Source organism: Myxocyprinus asiaticus, chromosome 37 (genome assembly GCF_019703515.2).
Source record: "Myxocyprinus asiaticus isolate MX2 ecotype Aquarium Trade chromosome 37, UBuf_Myxa_2, whole genome shotgun sequence".
In the NCBI taxonomy this organism is placed as follows: Eukaryota; Metazoa; Chordata; class Actinopteri; order Cypriniformes; family Catostomidae; genus Myxocyprinus; species Myxocyprinus asiaticus.
Genome location: NC_059380.1, coordinates 36,289,525 through 36,314,505, shown reverse-complemented (window position 1 = coordinate 36,314,505; position 24,981 = coordinate 36,289,525). Strand labels below are relative to the sequence as shown.

Below are 24,981 nucleotides of genomic sequence, written 5' to 3'. Positions count from 1 at the left end.
TAGCCCCATGAAAGCAAGTGAATTGTCTAACAATCACAAGCAGACACGAGATTGTACGAAGGAGTTTATAATTATAATCTGTGAGTATGAAATGTGTGAAATTAGTGGCTGGGATTGTGAAAAGATAGCCTCTTCGACAATGTAGCTTTTGAATGTTTTTGAAACCATCTAATTTCGGAAAACATTACGAAATCAAAGCTTTTTGCAAAACTCTATGAGTAACAAAAGACTTTGAAAAACAACTTTGAACTCTCCGAGCCTTGCAGAAGAGACTATTTTGGTGAAGCAAATCTAAAAAAAAAAGTATATGTACAAATTTTGCTTCATGTCCTCAACATTTTTCAGGACAGTTTCCTGTTGTTTAATCTTATACATTAAACATACTAATCTTTAATATGTTTGATACATGTTTAAATCATTTTAGTTTATACATTTCTCCAATTATTTGAATATTTGGTTAAAGTTTGGTCTGTAACAGTTTGATATGTTTTTGTGATATAACACATCATCAACTAAAATTGTAATTTTGTTAACTAAAATTATTTGCCATTTTAGTCTGAATAGAATTGACCAAAATTAATAAATATGACATGATAAAATATTGTAAGGAATATACGGTATTTTTGTCAAAAGACAACATAAATAAATAAATAAATATGACTAAAATGTGAAAAGTGTGAAAAAATTGTGAACGTGAACACTGCTTGAACCTTTCAATATATATTGTGGGGTCCAAACAGCATTCACTTAAAAAAAAAAAAAAAAAAGATTCACATTTTTCACATTTTTTCTTTTACATTTTAGTCATATATTTTTTTTCTTTTGACAAAAATACTGTATATTCCTCACAATATTTTATCATGTCATATTTATTAATTTTGGTCAATTTTTCAATATATATATATATTGATATATGCTCATATATTTCCCTATTTTTCAAAGAACCCCCAACACAAATCATCATGACTTTCCAAACACAATTCTTGTGGAATGGCAGCGTGTTTACAACCACTAATGAATAAGTTAGCCCACAGCAGCGGCCTAACGTGTGGAAAAGACCCTCTCCCTTGAATCTAAGTAGGTTAAATCAAGTTGCCAAATGGAGTGGATTTGACAAGGCTCCCTGCTACTCCAATGAGCATTAACTGTCTCATCTGCTGAAATGGATATTTTCCCTACATTTTCACAGTGGACTGAAAGACCCAGAGCCATGGCTGACAGCAGAGAGACATGAAGCTAGTGTGATGCTAGCTCTCTGTTTTGATCGGCACTTAAAACGATTGTGGGGGGCCGTCGCTGAGCTCTCGGTCAAAAGAAACAAGAAACCTTTTGACGTTTTTTTATCGCCACGACATGCAATCCTTTCACAGGGTCAGCGGCCAGGGCTTTAAAATTGGTAAGCAGGGTTTTTCTTTTTTTTTTTTTTTTACATTTTTTTTTGTTGTTTTTTTTTCAGATTGCAAAAAAATATTTTCTTAAGTGTTTTTGGTCTGTTTTTGAGTAAAATATCTAAACGGACTTAAAACAATATAAATCAAGTCAGGTCACTTGGCGGCCAGCTTGGTAACTTGAGGTATAACTTGAATAATTTGCCAATGGGGTTAGAAAAACTTACTTAATTCAAGATATATTCTCTGAAATCAAGTTTTGCGCAATAAGAATGTTATTATTTTTTGTTCAACATAAAAACAGAAAATGTAACTAACTTCAGCCTGGTCTCATGAACATAATGTGACCATGGCAACATTTTTGCAAAACAAAATTACATGCCTTATTTCACTTTTGGCTGCTGTTCCCAAGTGAAATGTCCAGTGGGGGGCACCAAAAGCGAGTGAAATGGTGTTGTAATCAGACAAGATTTTTAAGGTGAATAATAGATGGAGGTTTTAATGTGTAAAACGTACTTCCCTAACCTAAAACTTTCATCTAAACCTAACCAACAGTGATCAAAAAAGAGGTAAGTACAAAACTGACATCCTTACCCTTAAAGGAATAGTTGACTTTCAGATGTAAAAGTGAAAGTAAAAGTGGAGATTTAGGGAAAAAAAGGGACTTCAGTTTTGATCTGTTTCTCACCCACACCTATTATAATGCCTCTGAAGATATGGATTTAACCACTGGAGTCTTATGGATTACTTCTATGTTTCCTTTATGTGATTTTTGGAGCTACAAAGGTCTGATCACCATTCACTTGGATTGTATCGATCTACAGAGCTGAGATATTCTTCTAAAAATCTTTGTTTGTGTTCTGCTGAAGAAAGAGAGTCATACACATCTGGGATGGCATGAGGATAAATGATGAGAAAATGTTAATTTTTGGATAAACTATCCCTTTAACCAATGCCTAAACCTAATCGATAGTGTCCAAGAACAAAACGAGAAATGCAAAGCACATTTTCTGAAGCAACCACGTCATTTCGTGTTGCTCCTATGACACTCTCATCTTACGTGTCAGCTTGCGTGCTTGACTGGTGTCAAAGCGCGGCCTTCCAAGTATGAAGTCCAACACTCTATGAGATGAGCTACCATGGAAGCTAATCACATTGGAATAAGTGTGTAAATATAGGTGAGTCTTTAATACAAGTGCTAAAATGTATCGTATTTCAAATGATGCATTATAGTAAATGGGTTTCGATATCATAACATAGCAGTGTGTGAGTAATAGAGTGAAAAATACAATACGAATTCGGCATGTACAAGTCAGTTTGCAAAAAAAAAAATAGTTACGTTCTATGAGACTAGGTTGGATAACTTTGTGTGAAGAAAAGACTAAGACTGTAAAGAAAATTACATAATTTTTCACTGATATCTTCCTCTCCGCCAAAGCTTGCATCTAGCCTGCATTTGCATCCAGAAAAGAAATAGCGCATTGATGTCATCGACACAAAAAACAGCATAGATACTTGCATATGTTGTTTCCGAACATGATGCAGCATTTTCTAATCTGGATACAAACACTGACACATAATAATCAGTTAAAAAACACTTAAATTAACAACTTTAAACTATAATATAGCTTCAGAAAACCATATTAGAGCATATGTCATTTGGAATACTTTTTTGGTGGGTTTTGTATTATTATTATTTTTGCTTTTGTATTTTCTTTTGTTTTTGTTTTTTTGTTTTTTGTTTTTGCTTGACAGACATGGTCACTATGAACTGAATTATATGGAAACTAGCTGCATGAAGATTTTTCAGAAATTTCTACTTTTGTGTTCAACGAAAAATCAAACAGGTTTGAAATTAAATGAGATTGAGTAAATAATGGTAAAATGTTCATTTTTGATTGAACTTATTGCTTTAAGAGTAGTAAGCAGACTTTATCTTTTTTCATGAGGGGGCGGCAGTGTCTAAGAGCAGCCTAGTTAGCATGCTAGTATGTCCCTGAGCTGTGCGTGACTAGAACAGGGCACGTTCAGGGAGAGCATTAGCACAGCGACCCAGTTTAGACAGCAAAAGCCTGACTCTGTGGCTCAGACATATACCTTTACTGACTCACACAGACAGAGGCAGCGCTTTTGAAAGGAGCAAGAGAGGAAATGGATTGCCGTGAGTGCTATTAGCCACAGATCGAGCAGAAAATTACCTGACAAAATATGAGTATTTGTGACGGTTTGAGTAATATGCTGGACATAGAACATTTTAGTACTGGCACAGAAGAGGGAAATTGAATTAATAACAATTCCCCAGCATTTAGTCATGTATCCAGTGAAACATACTGTAAAGTATGGCCATGCAACAAGAGCTCTGAAAATGAGTTAGAACATAGAAAGGAACTAAATAAACAGCCCATCTTTCAAATGGTTTAACACAGAGCCTTATTTCCTTTTTTAAAGAGTGAATGAGCAACAATTGAACATGCTCATTGAGATTGAAAGAGGATTTTTGGGAAGATAAAAGGTATAGGGCTAGTTAGCTAGCTAGTTGGCTAACTAGATAGCTAGATACAGTAGATAGTTGATTGCAGCTAGCTAGCTGTAACTGTCACGCTACTGAAAAATGTAGTTAAATTAGTAGCGTTGCTACTTTTAGTTAGTGGCTCGAACAGTACACAAAATTCACAGTTCGGTACTCAGTTTTGGGGGCACGGTTTGGTATGTTTTCGGTACAGCATGGAAAACAAAGAATCTTTCTTTAAATTATTTATATTGAAAACACAGTGGCTGATGGGAAACGATTCTTATTGTGAAGGCTCATTTCTACATGACTGCACTATTTCTTCAACGAAATTACAATACAAAACTTAAGAGCCTCTTATATGCATATTCTATAAAAACATAATAATAATAAAATAAAAAAGTGCAATTACAATAATTGTAACAAAATTAAGACATTAGCAGTGCAGATTTCTGTGTCTTTTGCCTTTCAGCTCAAGTTCTTATCATTCAATTTTCAAGTTTTTTTTGTTTTTTTTTTTCAGGGAAATCAGAAATATCCACATTATCAGAGGAGAGTGCAGATCTGTTAGCATTGACAGTGTCCCCTGCTGGACAATTAAAGTGCATGCTTAGAGCAAGCACTACAGAATTGCTGAAATGCGTTCTTGTAGGAACTTTATAATGGGGCTCAAGCACATTAAGCAGATGCTTAAATCCTGTGTTCTCGATGACTGAGTATGGTCGCATATCTGCAGCAATAAATACTACTATGGCGTTCATTATCGCTTTAACCCTGTCTGAGCTTGCAGCGAGATTCTGCTTGAACGCCATGGCGAGAAACTTGCACAGGCTGTTTATGATATTCTCCCGTAAGCTCAAGATACACATGTGGATAATATTGCCACGAATGAGTTATCATGTTAGATGTGCTTCTTGAGACATACCGACTTTGGTGAAACAGAGCCGACACACAGCCTTTGTCCTGTTCACTACTCATTGCCCAGTATTACTGTAGTTCACTGCGAAATCATAATGCTCCCAAACAACAAATTTTAGAGACTGTGGCGGTCAATCACTGGCTTATTTAAGTCTGAAATATTTATATATTGTTTAGTTCCATCACAGTTGGGAAAAATAGCGAGCTAGCTAGTATAAACTTCTCATGCATTTATCTGAGCCACAGTTTCTAGTGTACCGTGTGACACTCTGTTGTTAAGTTTTGGTTCTGTGCGGTCCCTTGTTGCTCTGCAATCTTTTATCATTTTAGTTATTTTTGTGTTTGTGTTGTTCGTTATATGTTGTTTTAATATTGGTTTCACGCATGCTAAGATACTGTATGTAATCATTCGTGTGAATGCGTGTACCGTACCGAAGGCCCTGTGTCCGTTCCGTTCAGCGCAGATACATGTATCAGTGCAGACATAGTTACTCCGCAACACTGCACATCAGCTTTAAGAAATAAGTCAAACTTTGCCACTCACCAATACAGTTGTCTCTATGTTCCTCAAACCCGGCGCTACACACACATCGTCCAATAGGCACAAGCCACTCCCCCTCCGCGCTGCAGTACATCTTGGGTGTGTCTCTTTCTTCTGCATGGTCCACACACTGACCTCTGACCTCCACGAGTGAGGATGAATCCGCCCCCGTTACCACGTCTGTGAAGATGGCAAGATTCCGTGCCATACCCGTGCAGCGTTTATAGTAAACTCGCACTGAAACGATGGCAATGCAAGCTCCAATATCCTGGAACGCCAAGTAGAAGCCGCGTTTGCTGAGCGGCCCCACGCCACGAATTTCAGTATTAAGTTTGAGTCTCCGCACGCCTAGGTCCACGTTCGTGAAACTTTCGTCAGCCGCGATGGTGTCGATTTTGGAAAACTGACTCTCCCAGATGCTTGTTCCAATATCGCGGTCGGTCTCATAGTAGTACAGGTTAAAGGTCTCTTTGCAGGTGCCGAGTACACCTGGCATGCTGTTGCAGTCACGCAGCGTGAATTTAATCTCGATGTAGATACGCCGGGCACCGTCTCGCTGGATCCAGTTGGTTCGGAGCCAGTTGTTCTGGCTTGGGCTCATGACGTTGCACACCTGGTATGTATGGATGGGAGTGAAATACTCATCCATTTCATTGATTGCATCCCACTGCCAAAGAGAAACAGAGAATCAGAGAGCTAATTTTATACTGATAATGGTTCCATTTTGGAAGAACAGAATGTCATACAGGTTTAGAACAAAATAAGGGGGAGAATAGTCATTTTTATTAGCATCCAGCATTTTTTTATCCAATATCCCAAAATTCACATACAAATATGTGGATGGAAACCCAGCTAATGATGACAGAATGTTCATTTTGAACTTTCCCTTTACGTATAGAAGCTTCTATTACAAACACATCTTTAATGCAAAAAGAGATCTCATTCGTGGATTTTCATATTTGTAGAATGAAGATTCTTTTAAATCAGTGCATTATTATTGTGATGGCATATTGCTACTCATAAGAGTTTCTTTAAAATGTTTACATTTTGCATTGCATTCCTGTGCTTAAGATTAATTTCATATTGTGATGAATGTGGCATGTGTTTCCCAAATAACAGAATACCTCGTTATTCATGGATGATTTTTGTGCAATTTAAGCATTTTCTAATGCAATGCAAATAATCAGGCATGAATAAATATTTTTTTATGAGTTGCAATTGAAATTAAAGATTCATATCATGAGCTTGAAGCAAAAATTGGAAATGCTCATCAATGTGAATGTGCAAAACTGAGGAAGCAAGGAATTGCTTTCCTTAAATGGTGACTGAGGCTAACATTCTACCTAACATCTACTTTTGTGCTCCACACATGAAAGAAAGTCATAAAGATTTGACAGAACTTTAATTTTGGGGTGAACTATCCTTTTAATAAAAGAGCTCTAGCAAGAAAAATTGTTTAGAGGGAAAGTACAGTTGATTTTCTTTTGTGTAGGCCTGATCTGAAAATGTAGCACTGATGTTTCAGTCAAGCTGTCTGCAGGCAATTAGCTCTTCTCTTTCGGCTCGCTCATGAAATAGTAAAGCAGGCAAGTAGAAGGCTAGCTGCACTTTGAAAGACCTCACATCCAACAGAGGATGATCCCCATGAGGAGGGAGCCACTATGTTCCACCACACAGCAGGTCTTTCATCTCTCAGAGCTCACACCAAGCTCTACGGACAACACACACGTACACTGCGAGCGAATGCTGAATATTCGCCGGTAATTAAAAGTGGAGTGCTGCCGGATAAGCAGAGTGGACAGATGACACTTGGGGATTCTTTGCAACTGAAATCTGGCAATACAGACATGAGTAGACAAAAATAATGAATGTCTTTGTGTTATTATTTACACAAGATGAGTATGTTGATGTATCTATGAGGCAAGAAAAATACTTCACTTAGATCTTAGGTGCGAAATATGCTCTTCGCAAATATATGAACGCAAACGGTTCTAGACAAAATCCCAGTAATAACCAGAAAAAGGTGTAGATGAAGGTTAAGATTTAGACCAAAATATGGGACTTAAAAAAAAAAAAAAAAACTGTATACAAGCCCAAAACATACAATGGCTCATATTTTGAAATGACGGAGAATTCGCTTCGATAAAATGCTCTATATTTAAGTATTAATCTTTTATAGCATATATATTCACAAGATTAAGAGTTTTGTGTATATATATATATATATATATATATATATATATATATATATATATATATATATACAATATATATAAGAGGAATTAATGAGGGATTAATGAGGAATAAGGTTTATAATTATTCATAAGATTTGAAGTTGGAGACACAAATTTTGTGCTGACGAGGCAGGTTTTCACATTTTTTTTCTTGCCCTCACTTGGTTGTAGAACCAAGGATCCTGTAGGATCCTGCGCCTGCCACAGAATTCCACCATTTTGGAGTTTTTTTTTATTTTTTTTTTTACTTTTTGTAGATAACCAATAGTAGGGATGCACCGATCCGATACTTGGATTGGTATACTGATGTTTATAAACGGATCGGGTATCGGTCCGACGAGCCCGATCCAAATCCGATACTGTGTGTTAGTCATGTTCGTTACTGTCAAGCTCAAAAAATGACATAAAAGAACCATTAAAACACAATTAAAGTAGTTCATATGAATCATGCATTTATTTCAAAGCCACTTGAAGATGTGCGATAGCTCTGTGAATCACAAGAGGCTGTGTTTAATAAGTAAATATACAAAATGCACGTGCAGCTCCAGAGCGTTATTGAATGGCGCTGCTCTGTTTACACACACACCCGTGGCTATTTTTAGCCTTCACAGCGGTGCGCAATATTTGAGCGCTACTCACAAACAACATCTCAGATGTAGATGCTCAATAGTTCGGTTCACTTATAATATGCATTCAGAACAGCACCGGAGGTGCATTTTTACCAGAATTTGAATAAGAATCTAATTAAACTACTGTGAACTTGCCTACAAACAGACACATACAGGACTTCCTGGAGAGTTCAGAATGTCAAAATAAAAGCGTGAGGGTTTTAAAAGTTAAAGGTGTCACAGAGGCAGAGATATGAACTCAGTAGCAGGGTTTATTGAACAGATGATCGAAACAGTGATGTTAAACATTGTGAGTAAATCCAGTTGAGCAGAGTGGCAAATAGCATGTGAGTAATATCCAGACAGGGTATAGACACGATGAACAGATAACTCACAACAGTCTTATGATACAGTACTTGCAGGCAATAATGAAGACACAGGTATGTTTGATATAGCAGAAAGGTGTGGAGTTTCAGAGATACTATCAATGAGAACAGACAAAGAGTGTGTGTGAAAGCGGGGTATATATGCAGTCCTTGATTAGCCACTAATGATATGCAGGTGCGTGTAATCAGAACTCAGGGGAGAGTGAGCGCTGACGGCAGTGAGGAAGAAAGAGAAAGAGAGACCGGTGGATCCGTGACAAAAGGTGCATGATTGAGATATATTACTATATATTACTATTATAATATATTATTGTGTGAATGAAAAATGAGCTGATATCTTACAACTAAATTGAAAAAAAAAAAGAGTTCTGAATCCTTTAAAGTCCAGATAGAAGTTGAAAAACGCCTTCTTTTCTACTGATGACTTATACTGGAATTCCTGTTAATTTTGCTGCTACAATATGGTGGTGTAGTGGCCTAAAGCATTGAACTGATAAGTGGAAGGTTGTTGGTTCAATTCCCACAGCCACCATTGTGTCCTTGAGCAAGGCACTTAACTCCAGGTTGCTCCAGGGGGATTGTCCCTGTAATCAGGGCACTGTAAGTTGCTTTGGATAAAAGCATCTGCCAAATGCATAAATGTAAATGTAAAATTAGTTCCACACAATAATGTAAAGATATTCTAAACTGATTATGCACTGGTATCGGATCGGGATCGGTATTGGCCAATACTGAGATTTCAGATATCGGAATCAGATCAGAAGAGAAAAAGTGGTATCGGTGCATCCCTAACCGATAGTTCAAAAAAGCAACTATCATCACAGATTAATCGTAAAACCGATATATTGCTCTACTTCTAAACACAATTATGTATTGTATTAACATTGCCATAAGGGTCACTATAGTGATGATTATTATAGAGGAGTATTATTTTTAGCATGAACTACCTTTTTTAACCTGGTCTCATAGAATCACGTTACTATACCTGCAAAATAATTTTTACTTGGCTTGTTTTACATATCGCGACAATTTCCTGGTGAAATGAACACTACAACAACAATGACTTTTATTAATTTTCACACAAATCATGAGTAAAATAGCAGATTACCAGTTCATAAATGCTTAAGGGGCTGTCACACTTTTTCAAACAACACAACGAACCAGGATAAGATGTCATGCGGGAGGGCTTCTGGTGTAAGTAAATAATGAATCACAAATAACAAATAATATTATATTAAACATTTTTAAATATATTGTCTGCTCACTTTTCTGCAACAATAAATCTCGCAGCTTTGAAATATGTATCCTTTGAATTGAACCAAGAGGTTAGCATGTGACGTTTCGGTCTCCTATTGGTCGCACATCCTCTTGTCGTACGAATTCGCAGTTCAGAGTTCACCTAACTTGAACTCTGGTACGCGTAGTATGACATTTCTTCACATGAGCTTACATTTCCGCTCTGCTGCATTCGGATGCGTTTGAATGGGAGTGAGTGGAGCACGAAGTGTAGTGTGTAGTGTCCCTTTACCCTTCGCCCTGTTCCTCACACAATGCTATCTTATGACATCTAAACACTTTTTCTATCGCCAATGACTTGTAGGCTACCTGATAAATTTTAACATTTACATTAGATAACCAAATACATTTACAAGCTTGTTCAAGCATGGTCAAATTGTGCAGTAGCTCAACTGATAGAGTGTTGCACTTGCAATGCAAAGGACCAGGTTATGAGTCCTGAAGAGCATGCGAGTCAACGTGTGGAAAAAGGATCAAAGAATCATTACAAAATGACATAGTTGCTTCAGCAATTGCTTTTTTCATCTCACATTAGCTTTTTCACAACGCTATCAGTTAGGTTTAAGGTTTTGGGAGGGAAGGCAGGTTTAACTCAATAGAGCATTAACCTTAAAAACCTCATCTGTTTGGGAGAAAATTTAATTGCTTATAGCACCACACAGTGGACATTTCACCTCGGCACTACCGCTATACGTGTACTGAACCACGTTAAAGTCACGTAATTTTCATTAAATCAGGCTTGTTTGCTCTTTCAGGTTAACTATTGTCATGGCAGAGCAACAAATGCCTAAGCCTAAGTATTAAAATTCAGCATGTAACTCATACTACACCATTTGTGCTATGGACATGAATGATACCTAAAATCGTGTGGCTTGCTGAGGAAAGATGTGCTATTTCTTTTAAAAGCAATCAAACATATGATTTTCAATTGGCATGATAAAACAGGTAAAAAAATAATAATAAATAATAATAATAATAAAAAAACATACATTGAAGGAGGGACCCTAGCCATATCTAGAGACCAGAATATCACAAAGACTTGGGAGTGCACTCTTTTAACAACCACTAAGAATACCCTAGCAACCACACAGCAATGAAACCACACCACAACCCACAACATTGGTATCATGGCGTTGTAAAAGCTTCCCACTAAGTCTTTGAATTGGCCAACAACCCCCCCCCCCCAGATTCTCTGATTCCCCAACAAATTTATGAACAGTAATCAGAAAAGTAAAAGTTTAAACCCACCTAAGCACACATGAAGAGCGGTGCAAGGGGTAACGCTAGAATTCAGCTCCCAATGGCCTTGGACAGATCGCTCCCCCTGAATACATTACAGGCTTGGTGGGCCTAATTGAAAGGGAAAATGCTGACCTCAGAGAAGCCTCAAGCTTGGCCACAGTGAACTCGGCCTCTGTTCACACATAGATCTTCCAGAACGGCAGATTTTCTTGCTTTCCTGACCTTACCTCGTCATGCACTTCCCAAGGGGGAACTACAAAAAGCCCGTTGCGGTAATTAAAATGTAGGACTCGAGCATACTCTATAACCAGCCTCCCACATTAAGTATTTATCAGTTAAATTGAATTTGTCCTTGCTCTAATGATTAGATGAGAGTGTTAAAATCTATCACTCTGAAAAAATCTAATACATTTTATTAGTGCTTTTGAAGCGTATTCAGGTTGGCTCGAGGGGTGTGAGCAATTTGGTTAGTCTTTTCATAAGCTTCCCGATATTTATTATACATTTTTTTAACTACATCACATATTAAGAGATCTGTGAAGAAAACGATTTAAATGAATCCAAGTGATGGTATTACTGGGAGGCACAAAGAAAATCCTTTTGTGCAGATATTTTTCATCTTGAAACTCCTTTGTATGTAGATGGAGCTAATCTACATAATCTCTGTATCGATATCAATGCGTTATTTTTTTGAATCGAGATTTGTGGATTTAATTTCTTCAATCATTTAAGGGAATTAATTGATCCTTCAAACTCACACAGCTGTACTGAAGATGTAAACACAGTATTTAATACTGTAATTAAGTGATTAATAATTTAATTAACATTATACATTTATATTTGTTAATTATTTAATTATCTGATTTATTTTTAATAATGAAGAAATTTTAACATTTAAACAATTAATGCAGTTAATCATTCCTCCTGACCAGTACATAAATTCTGTAATACAAGTATGTATTTTCCTGTCACCGGAGAAATTAAAGCTTGAGGTACATGTAACGTCATGTTTTTATGAGGCGCATCAGCAGGGGGCAGTCAGCTCGCCTCAACAGACCTCATAAGCAGCGCTGCCACAGAATGAGAGCTACGCAGAATACTTTCATGACAGCTGGATGAAGCGCAACAGAATTCAAGGGTCTTGAGATGCAATTTTAAAAGTTGAAACTACTGAATATTAAAATTGACACAGCATCCTAAAAACACGGCATTAATGAGGCTGAAAACCAGTGAGATGTTCCAAAAGTGTCTGTCTGACTCATAGACCGACAAATAAAAAGAGTGCAGATGGAACGCAAGAATGCCTCTGTGAGAACAGAACAGATTGATGAACTCAGTTGCAAAATGGACTGCTGTCAAATGTAGGCATACGTTCATTGAAATGGGAATAAAACAAACAATGTATCGATTTCTAAAGCCACTTTTTGTATTGCCTAATCAATGCTTTACTTGTCTGCTGCAATAATGCAATAGATTTAATTCTGAATATCTGAATTATCTGATTATTTAAAATATTATTTATATTAATTTATCTGTATTTGGAAGCCTTTCTCAGCAAATATTGATATGCGATTAATTGTGATTAATTTGACTAATTAGTTGGCAAGTCATGTAATTACTTTAATAAAACATTTTAATCGATTGACAGCCCAAATTAAAATAGCAATTAAGTCATTTTAGTGGACAAAATATGAAATATTATACATTTATATCATATATCATACATTTATATTTATGTTATTATTTACATTTTCTGTTTTTTAATAATGACAAAATAAAAAAAATCTATAAATTAAAAATAGCAATTAAGTAGTTTTAGTGAGAAAAATAGTATGTGTGGGTGTGTGTTTGTATACACATTTATATGTTAATTATTTATTAAAATAGCTGATTAGGTTTTAAATTAATAAAAATAAATAGCAAATAATTAATTTACTATAAAAATTAAGTAATTTTAGTATGCAAAATAGGCATTTATACATTCTCTCTCTCTCTCTCTCTCTCTCTCTCTCTCTCTCTCTCTCTCTATATATATATATATATATTTATGAAATTACCAGATTTTGTTTTAAAAAGGGCAAAATAAAAAGCAATTAATATATATATATATATATATATATATATATATATATATATATATATATATATATATATATAATCAATATATTAGATATATATAATATAATCTCCAAGTGCTGATCAATAGACAATAAAATACAAAAGTCTCATGACAGAGCACCTTGATTTGTTACATGAAAGGAATCATTTAGCATTTATTTATTTATTTGATTTCTTTTGAAATAAAACCCTGAAGTGTCTTTATTTTGTTTTTGTTTTTTTTATCTCATCTTATTTTCATGGGACACATCAAACCTCTGTCAGTTTACAACCCAGTGATATCCTTCTCTTTATACTTCCATTCATGAAAATCTGTTCTGTTAATAAAAACACAGCTGTAAACATTCAGTCACTGCAAAGAGCAAAAGCCATTTTTAAATGCATCCCAAGAGTCATCCATAGAAGATGTCACTGAAAAATATGCACATATATGCATTGCATTAGTTTTCGCTTTCTCCGTACAAAGCATTTGAAATAACGAGTTATGCAAAATAATATATGCATAATACTTACAAAGAAGTACCATGGCATTGTTTTTTGGTAGTGTCATGTTTCTTTCTTTCTTTTTTTTTTTTTTGTAAGTAAATGATGTCAGAATGTTCATGTTTGTGTGATCTTTTCCTTTAACTCATGTTTAAGCGCAGTGTAAGAAGTCAAACACAGCTCCAAAAACCTGGTAGAGAAACGTCTTTTCTGGGTGATCTAATTTCAGATTAGTGGCTTGGATGTGAAAATCCTTTGACTCTGCTTTGACAAAAGCAACACAGAACAACTGCCCATCCTGGGGTGGCATTTGCAGTGACACAATAATGTAGCATCAAGCCAGACTATTAATCTTGAAAACATCCCCACCCTGTTTCACTCAAGTGAGAAATCTTGATTTGAATTGAATTCCTGCTGTTGAATTGAATTCCTGGCTTTGACAGCGATACACTCTAAAAAAAGATGGTTCTTCAAAGGTTCTTTACTGACCTTAATAGTTCTATTAGAACCATATCTTCCTGAAGAACCCTTTTGTGATCAAATGGTTCTTTGCATTTGGCATTAGGGGTTCTTTATTCTTGCCATTTTGGTTTTTTAATGTAACTGTCAATAAATTCTTTCAAAGCCACCGCATCAATGGTTCACTTGCAGCACTGGAGTCCTGGCAGCTCAACTGTCCAATTTCACAGACTGTCAACGCTCTCAACAGGTAAACTTGATATCTTTTTTTAATATTTACCCATTAGTAGTTTTAGCAGGAAAGTTATCAGGGATAACCAATCCCATTAGTGCAGTTAAATGGGAGTGAGCATTTGCATATTTTTCTATTGCTTCACTCGATGTTTTTGAAAGTGAAACCGTGGCGAAGTTAAAGATTACAGTTTATCATAAATGTGCTGTTTGGGAGCAAGAGGTTGGACAAGTTATGATTTTTAACACTTTTGCAACCGCTATAGTTGTAACTGTTTGTGTTGGGGAGATTAAATTTTCTCAGCTCATTCACATAAAAAAATTCAAGACGAATATACAGTAAACTGTATGGCGAAACTTTCTCCAAGCTGTTACTATTTTAAGCATTAACATGTCTAATTGCACAAAAATATATTTCTTGTTGCAACATTATCCTCTAAGTAGTGTTGGGTTCGAGTCCACCTTAGTCGAGTCCAAGTCAAGTACGAGTCTTTAAACAATCGAGTCCGAGTCAAGTCCGAGTCCAAAAGGGGCCGAGTCAAATTCAAGACCGAGTCCATAACAGACCGAGTCCGAGTCCGAATTAATCTGTTCATGAATCTGAATTAAAATTGTAACCGTAAACTCAACATCAATATTTTAAGCTTATTTTAAACTTTACAACTAAGAAAAACAGTCTGTCAATATAAATGTACCAAAAACACCTCTGTTGCCTTTCATATATATATTTTATGATTGGTTCCCTGCTGAACAAAATTCAAAGTGGTTTCAGAATGAAAGCAAAACTGTCCTTCAACACAATTCAAATTGCGTTCTGTTGACATTTAAATTATTTGTTGCCTTTTCCCCTCCACTCAAACATAGACTAAAGAAAGTGAAAGCTGCGTTAGTCATTACAACCAAGGTTATTATGTTTAGAATTTTAATTTAGTTTTTATATGCATTTCATTTTCAATTTGTCAATTCAATTTAATTTAGTTTTATTTAAAATGATCCCTATCTAAAGAAATAATATTCTATATTGAGATTTCTTTCTGAATCTTTTTTCTCTATCTGCCGACTGATTTGGGAAAATACAGTACATCCAAATGAGTCCACACAGTAGTAATTAGCACTCACTGAGAAGTGACGTCTCACGATTTGACTGCAATTGCTACATCCTAAAACACTGGAAAAGCCCACAAATAAAATAAGGGCCATGTCGTCACGGACATGATTTTCTAGTTAATTTGCGGGAAATTACACAATGCAAGGCAGTTATGCATGCTGCTCGTGTACCTAAATCCCTGATGCGTCCATGTGCGTGTGCTAAAAAAGACGTGCGTAAGTTACCCGGTGGTTTACAATAATACAACATTTTTTTTTTTTTTTTAAATAAAAACATCATAACCACTAAATTAATCTTGTGACATGAAGTTTAGCTTCATACACAAACTCTGTCATAGAATAATACATTTATTTTATAGTCTATAATTAAATTATAAACAAAACATTTCACTGCCCAAAATATCCTAATATTTTATTGTGCATGGTTGAATGTTGTGAATGGTGGACAAATGCTGTAAAAGAATGTATTTTAAGCAGCTCGTCAATGCTTTGAAAATAGTCAATTAATAATATATAGGTGCTGTTTATCTGTTTAGAGTTGCTGTCTGCTTTAGTAATACCGCTTTTTCCTCCCGAATATTTAAAAAGTTACACAGTTAATTCATCAAGCTATTATGGACCAGTTCAAGCTGACAACACTGCGTGGACCACAAGAGACTACAGAAGCCTACATGTGTAGATACATTACGCCTAAAAAGACTTAATATCCAATATTAATACTATTTTTATGTATTTTTATTTTGATATGCTGTTTTTAGTCAACTGTGAGAGACATGATGTGGGTGACTTGACTCAATGAAGTTCATGATTTTAAGTTTTTAATCATGATGAAACTGAAATGCGAACGCCACCATCTTGGCTGCACAAACGGCACATGCAATTTTACCAGTTGTCAGGTTCCGTGTCATGTGAAACTGCCTTGTTTAGTTTCTATTACATTACTGTCTTTATGTTTTTGTCGTGCCAGCCACCTCGGTAATCGATGTTATACAGTAGTCTCTGTAGTAACATTCAAGCGTATTGGTTGACTTATGAGTGTGCCTGTGCACGCGCATACGTATGTGTGCGTGTTTTCTTAAACACAGTGAAACAACTCTGGCTATGTCTACGACTTCAGGGGCTATTACAGCTGCATGCAGACAGAGATGTGTTCATTAATTTCTGTTTTGTTATTTATTTATTTAACTGCATAACAAATGTCATGGACTCGGCTGGACTCGGAAAAAAATCCAGAGTACCAAAGGCTCAAGTCCGAGTCAAGTCCGAGTAAAAATGCATCCTAGTCCATGACAAGTCCATTAAAACTGGACTTGTGACTCGGACTCGAGTCCGAGTCCAAACTCAAGTACCCAAACTCTACCTCTAAGCATTCAATAATTATAAATTATTTAGTAATGTAGCCACAATGTCCAAATAAAACCTGAATCCAGTTATCTTTTGCAAATATATTTAATAATCATGATGAGAATTCATGAAAATAGAACCAAGAGCTCATGACATCTGTTTTTCTCTCTCTGCAGGGCATGAGACTGATGGACCAACTTTAGTGCTTATAACCTATAAATAATAATCACAGAATGAATTAAACTATGCCTGTTATCAGACAACAGACAATTTTGTTACTACTTGATAAAGGCAGCACAGCATATGGGTAAGTTTTGCAAAATGTTGAGCAAGTCCATATTAAGTGCTTTATATTTTAACCTTAACAAAGTAAAACTTTCTGTAACTGGTAGTTTCCTAGCCATAAGATTGTCTTTTTTCTTTAATAGATATTTACCAGAACCTGCAACAGTGACCAACTCAAGAGGTGAGCTGTCATTTTGTTTAAAATACTGACATTATGTTCTGAAAAACAAGGTAATTTTGGATTTTTATTGTGTTTTCAGGTATCCATCCCACTGGTGGTATGAGTTGTCTACTCTGATAAAAGCATATGCCTGCCTTAAAGATATCAGATTATGTGAATTTTAAGTAGTCCTTTTTATCTCTCTTTTCTTTTTATATCTATTTTTGCCAGTAATTTATACACTATGATTATTTAATACAATGCAATTTCTTTGTGTCATAGATTTACAGTTAAAAAGCAACTACACTATGTCTTCCAGCTGTGTTCTGTAAGGATATTTCTTTGCTCTTGAACAACTAATTGTCATTATTGAAAAAAAATGCTCTCGCTATAAAAGATAAAGGAATGTACACGTTTCTGTCCCAGCCTTAATGTATGGAGAATGTGGGTCTGCTATTTCATTTGCATATGCATTTATTGACTCTTTCACGTTATGTATTTGTTGATGTATTTATTAAAGGTGCATTCAGTAGTTTGGAGCCAATTTAAAAAGTTTTACACATTAACGAATGAGTATGACTGTACTCATAATAGTTTTCTATCAAAAGTGTTTTATTCTACATGGTGCGGGTGTGTTTCACCATGTTGAAATCACATGACCCGCTGTGTTTCACTAAACATCGAAGAAGAGAATCCTTGTGCTCACTGGCTGCCGCCTATGTAGATACGCTTGGCTATACTTATTTAGCACACAGTGTTGTTGTTTGGTGAGGCGAAGAACGAAAAGAACACAATGGAACATACTTATTATCGTGCTTTAGCAGCGGAGATAACAGGGATTCAGTAGCTGTACTGCCGATGAAGGAAAAAAAGGTCTGAAGCAAGAAGACAGAAAGACCGGTGTTATGGATCAACTGGGGATCGTGTTAACTGGGGATGAGCACGTGCACTTGAATCATTTTAATTGCCTTTTCAGCAGATTCGTTTAATGTGAATTGTCAAGGAGCAAAGAAAAGACGTTTTGCACATTATAAAAAATGTTGGTATCATTATTAAAGCAAGTTTTTTCATCAATGCCTGTTCTAATGAATTTGACACAGTTTAAGAGCAATTTTAAACGTTTCACAGGGTACGTTTGCCCATGTTAACTACTTTGCCACATGGTTGCCTATGTTAACATGGGACATTGGTTTGAATGGGAAATGGTGATTACATTTGTCTGAGCAGTAAATCGTATGTTGAATTTTTTTATTTGCAAAACTAAAGCATCAGATGCTGATATGTGTTAATAATGTACTTTCAATTGCTTTTATTTTTATAACGAATAATGGCTTGATGAACTAATAGTTTGAGTAACTTTCTCTGACAAAGTGAATGAATAATTATAGATGGGACACTGGTCCAGTGGTAAGACATATTGGTAGTAACCATAGCGACCTGGATTCAAATCCTGATCAATTGGGACATATTTGAAGCTTTGCTGCAGATTATGATGTATTTTTAACAGGTCTATTAAAAACAATTTTGTAAACCACATACACAGACACAATTTATTATATTATAAATAACTTAATAAAAATTGAAACTGAATCTAACAGCCAGTAATTACAGTATACTCTAATGAATTTTCTGAAAATGGTTGAATTCCTAAAAAAACGAGAACTACATTTTCCAAAGTTTACAGGCTTTTTAAAATTGTCAAATAATTATAAGATTTAAAAATGAAATATTTTGCCTAACAAACAAAATGATTATGTTTCTGAATAACTTTCTCATGCTTTCTCAGAGTACCATTTATTCTTACCCATTGGTCAATTTGGCCTTTGTAATTGCTCTCCACCAAAAATATTGCACTGTCTGAAAGATCATCTTTTAGCAGTGTCATGGCTAGTCAAACATACAACATTGTCATGCACAGAACCTTTGAAAATTGCTATGCTATTATAACAATATAAATAAAAATGCAGGTACTCACAGGAAATTGAACCCAGGACTGTATCCATGGTTAGCAAACACACTACCCCTAGACCAACAGACCAACAATTATTATAACTTTTTAGGCCTATTGTTGACACATATAAGCCTATGATGTTTAGTGCTGCAAATAAAAGACTTAATAAAAGACCACATGCGGTTTACTACTCTGACAAACATGGGCAACCATGTTACACTGTGAAACCATGTTAAAATCACTCTTAAAATGTGTCAAATTCATTGGAACAGACATCGATCATACAAAGCGGGTTATTAATGATACCAAAAAAACATTTATGATGTGTAAAACACCTTTTCTTAGCTCCTTGGCAATTCACATTGAACGAATCTGCTGAAAATTCAAGTAAATTTATTCACGTGCACATGCACATCCGCAGTTAACATGATCCCAATTGATCCATAACACCGGTGTCGTGAGAAATCGAGTCACCCCTGAAAATCGGGTCTCCCTCTGACGTCACAGCAATTCTATTTTTCTGAGGGAACTATTAATGGGTACTATATTCAGTAGAAATCCTTTAAAATCGTTTTATGATGTATGTCGACATAACTTTGTAAACAGGGTTGGGAGGGTTACTTTTGAAATATATTCCACTACAGATTACAGAATACATGCTGTAAAATGTAATTTGTAATGTATTCCGTTAGATTACTCAAGGTCAGTAACATATTCTAAATACTATATTTTTTTCACTTGTTTTGACTATAAAAACTCTGCCAGTACAGTAAGACAAAATACACGTTAAAAATACATTCTCTGAAAAACCTAAATATCTTATGCAGTGTTGTTTCTAAAACAAGATCAATCTAATTGATCTTAAGGATTTTTAGATATTTTTACAGGAAAACAATACAAAAATTGTTATCAAGAATACGATTTTTACCCTAATATCAAAGGTCTTACTAGAAAAAAAGAAATTATGATCCAGCGTGAATTTTCACGTAGCAACTGCCTAACAATTCCCTAGCAACCACACATAACACCTTAACAACTGCTTAACAACGCCTGAATTCTTGACCCATAGGAAAGAAAATCACAAATGAGATCTTTAATATAAACAGAAATGAGAAAAAATTTAAAACAAACTGTGAATTTTACTTACAGTACATATCCTGTCTCTCAGATTTTTGTCCAGAGGAAAAACCCAAGTAATCTCACATCTCTTCGAAAGTTTCAGAAGATAGAAAGAAAAGAAAACTTTGTAATCTCAAACTTGCTAAGGTCCGAAAGTCTGCTATCAAAGGTCAAAAAAATCAATATGAACTCAAACATTTATTATCAAATTTGTTCAAGACTGTCCACATTGATTATATAGCTCTATACTCAGAATATGTAAACAATTCACTGATTTGTGTCTATTTGTATTCCTCCTATGTAACAGAGAAACATCTGAGACAAAGTTGATGCTAAAACATAATTGAGAAATCCATGAAGTCTTTTTGAGCTATGAAAGATATAGTATCTTTGAGCAATTCAATTTTACTCTGAGGAGATATCGTCACTGAACACTGATATAATGCTGCTGTGCAAATAGATCTTCATGACACCAAATGTCTACCAACCTTTTGGGCCCTGCAGAATATTTGCTCAAGACCTTTGCTGTTCCTTCAACACTTTAGAGGTGATGAAATATCAGTATTTATTCAAGTGCCTGTGGTCCTGGGCAGAGCAAACATCTTGCTTTACTTAAAAATGCGACACTTTTCGAGGTAGATAAGTAGGAGTTTTGTTGTTTTCTGAAGTACTTGATGTAATTACAGCTAAAGTTACTGAGAAGCTTTATACGTCAGCTATCAGGACTTCACAGACTACTGTGTTAAAATGATTCAGTATATTTGGACAGAAAAGGATGAAGCTTCTCAGCAGCAATTACATAATGATCCTCATATCATATGGTTTAATTTTTCTATAAAATAATATTTTTTTACAATATCATAGTATCTTGAACAGTGTAAAACGTAATATTTTTTAGAGTAATCTCAAAGATTTTTTTTTTATATATATTTTTCCAAATGTTTTAATTTAATTACAATTATTATACCACATGCCCACCAGTTGTGACATAAATAATAATGAACAACATTATTATGATCATATTATATATATATATATTTGATATCTCATCAAATATATAATATTTTACAATCAACAGTTTTTGTTTTATTTAGGTTGAATGATGGTCACATTTTACCAGATGTTTTCATTTACGTTTATTGTTTTCATATTACATCTTTACTCTTAGAATACTTGTACATATTATCTTCAAAAAGAGTATCTTAAAAAAAATAAAATAAAAAAATAAAAAACTTTTTACAATTGTTTTAGATCTCAATGTAATTTTTTAAGCTTAAAAAGTTTATTATTATTATTTATTTTATTTTATTTATTTTTGTTTTTTAAGTTTAGTTTAAATATGATGGTCAAATTTAAAACAGTTTATTTAATTTAATACAATAAGTTTGTCATGACACCAAAAGTCTACCAAACACTGAACCCTATGAAGTATTTGTGAAAGTTGTAATGGATTACATATTAAAACTATATCATTTATTTCATTTTTTAGAATATTTTTTTTTACCTAATATCTTCAAATAAAGTTTAACTTTAACATATTTTTCTAAAAATATTATCATATTTTACAATTTATTAATATCTCTAATTAAATGTTTTTTTTTTATTTTTTTTTTTTTTTATATTTTTAGCCTGAATCTGATGGTCATTTTTTTAAAGTAACATTAATTTACTTTTAATGTATTAACATGGTCATGACACCAAAAGTCTATCAACCTTTGGACCTTATGAAATATTTGCAAAAATTGTAATGAATTAATATAATTTATATCCGTTTTTTAGAATAGTTTTACATAATATTACGAAAAAACTTTCGAAGTTTTACAATTTATTAGTATTACAATGTAAAAGTTTATTTTTTATGTTAAAAAAAAAATTATTATATAAAGATTAGTTTGAATATGGTTTAATATTTTTTAAGTAAAATTTTTATTTTTAGTAATATGCAATTAGCAAGATATTATTTCAATAAGATGCAATAAGAATGATTTGTAATGCAATAAGAATGATGCGCAAGTTGTAATGAACTGCATATTCATATTTTACCATTTTTTCTTAGAATATTTTTACATAGTATCTTCATTTTGACATATATTTTTTCTCAATAATATTTTGATATTATACAATTTATCAGTATCCCAACTAAAAAGTTTCATCATTTTTTAATTTGAATAACAGTTAAAAAAATTACGTTATTTACTTTTAATGCATTAATTTAGCTTTTACTGCTCAGCACCTCTGAATGTTTTCCCAGCCCTTTGCAAATAGCCTTGACGTGAATACATCGTGATGCAATCATTGCATGTTTGTGACAGCGAAACACAGTTTTCTCTGGACTCCATTAAGGTGATGCAGTCACTCGTAAACTAATGCTGTGCCAACGGTGACACGTTTGACGTTAACAGGGGAGTGGGTAGACATCTGGATACATCCCTATTATCTCACTCTCAAAGTCCATTTGTCAACGTCCCTGTCTTTCTTATCACGCCGATCGATTGTGGTGGGTTGGTGGGCGAGAGGGGTTGGAAAGGAGGTGGGTGTCAATAGACATGTCACAGCGAACATGAGCCAGATAGTCATATAATGAAGTCATCGGACAGCGGCTGTCAGGGCCTGAGTGATTTGCTGTATAGTGACAGCCGATGGCGACTGCAGCCCTACAGGAATGTGCATAAGGCTGAGATGTCTGTTAGGGGTCAGCCTGGGGTCATTCATCTATCAGCCAACCAGAACTGGACAGTAAAAAGACATCTCACCATGAGTTCATGAAGGGGCATAAATGATTCAGGTCTTGCCGGCTGGAGTGAGGATCTATAACAATGGATTAAGACCCTGGATCGGTCAATGTTGGCATCAACCTTCATTAGTGGTGCTTATGTAAGCCTGCATTAAATATTAAGAAGTGAAGTGTGCAACTATACATTATAAGGTATAGTGTTAATATACCTTATAAATTTTGCTAAATTATTTTTACGTGGCCCGTTGTACATATCAGAGTTTGCAGTTTGCTGGTAAAATGAACACTAGAGACGCTTCAACAACAGCTTTTATTTCCTTTCAGGGAATATGTTCAGGATGTGTTCAGGAAACCTGTTTGAAAACCTATTTGTCATTATTTTTACAAAAATGTTTGGTGATGATGCAGAAATTTCAAACCAAAGCTGATCGAAGGTAACAAGTGCGCGCAACATGTCTATCTTTCTCACGTTTCAGACCATATCAGTTCCTCATCACTCTTTTCTGCTTTATGCTCACATAAACTTCCATAAGCCTCCTACTTGCATGAGGGAACGTGATGGATTTCATAGTCAAGGTGCTGTTTTAATCCAATCTTAATCCATCTTCCCGGGCCAGAGTTTAAGATGGCTTTTATTCCCTTTTGTCAAGTTCCTGCTGAGAATGCAACCCATTCTCATTTTCCATTAATATTTACATGCACAAAAAAAATTACATAAGGTTGATGCAAAATTATTTGTGAAGAGAGCTGTGCATGTCGTCAAAAGCATCTCAGAAAATAACCTAATATAAGTATTCTTTATTAAGTTATTATTTATATATTTATAATAATGAATCTGAATATCCATTTATAGAATAAAAAATACAATTACTGTATATACATTTCTAATAGTTTATAATTAAATTTATGAAATGTTTTAATTAAATGATTTTATTATTATACATTTTTTACGGAAGGCTTCATCTATGATGCAAAACAGTTCATCACAGAGAATAATATACAGACAGCTTTAATGTCCATTATGAGTAGTCACTATGGAGCGATTTGTGTACTCACTGACAACATTTTCATTGGTTAATTAATTTCTGTAGCATTAATCTGTAGTCTTTAACTAAACTCAGTTTAATATATGGGGTGATAAAGTGAGATGTGACAAGCACTCAGACCACACGGGACCTGAGACTGAGATAGCAATAAAATGTGTTGAGAAGTTGTCAGAGAGAGCACAATATAATATTTGTCACTATTATGAGTGAGCTAAAACTTTTAGTACACAGTAACTAAACATCTGTTTCTGTACACTGAAAGAATTACCACTTAATATAAGGGTCATATCATGTATTTTTTTATTTATTTAAATATATATAATATTTATATATATATATATATATATATATATATATATATATATATATATATATATATATATATATGAGCGCCGCAAAGCGCAATTTGCTACTTACCTGAGAAATAGGTCAAAATAATATTAGAAGCATGTCTTGTTTCAGCACAAATTCTAAACTCAGTTCCTGCATTTACAGTTTGGAGATTCCACCACAATGTGGTAATAAAGTTCATGTTCAAACTCTAAACAATATAGTGGAACATCAAATGATGTCCCTGGCAATCACCGTTGTAGCCATTTTATAAAGTAACATTTATTTGATTTGTTTTAATCTTTCTAGAGGTCATGGTTTATTTTTCAATTATTATTATTATATGTTTATATTTACAATTGTATTTACTGTATATATATATATATATATATATATATATATATATATATATATATATATATATATATATATATACAGTAAATACAATATATATAAATGTTATTTTTATTTTTTTCCCCACCTGTTGTCGTA

The 24,981-nt window shown here is 34.3% G+C and overlaps 1 protein-coding gene across 6 annotated transcripts in view; it reads right to left on the bottom strand.

Annotated features, from left to right (window-relative positions):
• The window catches only part of LOC127427851 (ephrin type-A receptor 8-like), a 122,644-nt gene that overhangs the window by 42,581 nt on the left and 55,082 nt on the right, over nt 1-24,981 (bottom strand). For all 6 annotated transcript variants that reach the window (XM_051675688.1, XM_051675686.1, XM_051675687.1 and 3 more), the window contains exon 3: nt 5,360-6,023. In XM_051675688.1, coding sequence (XP_051531648.1) covers nt 5,360-6,023 — 664 coding nt within the window. The remainder of the gene's footprint in view (nt 1-5,359; nt 6,024-24,981) is intronic.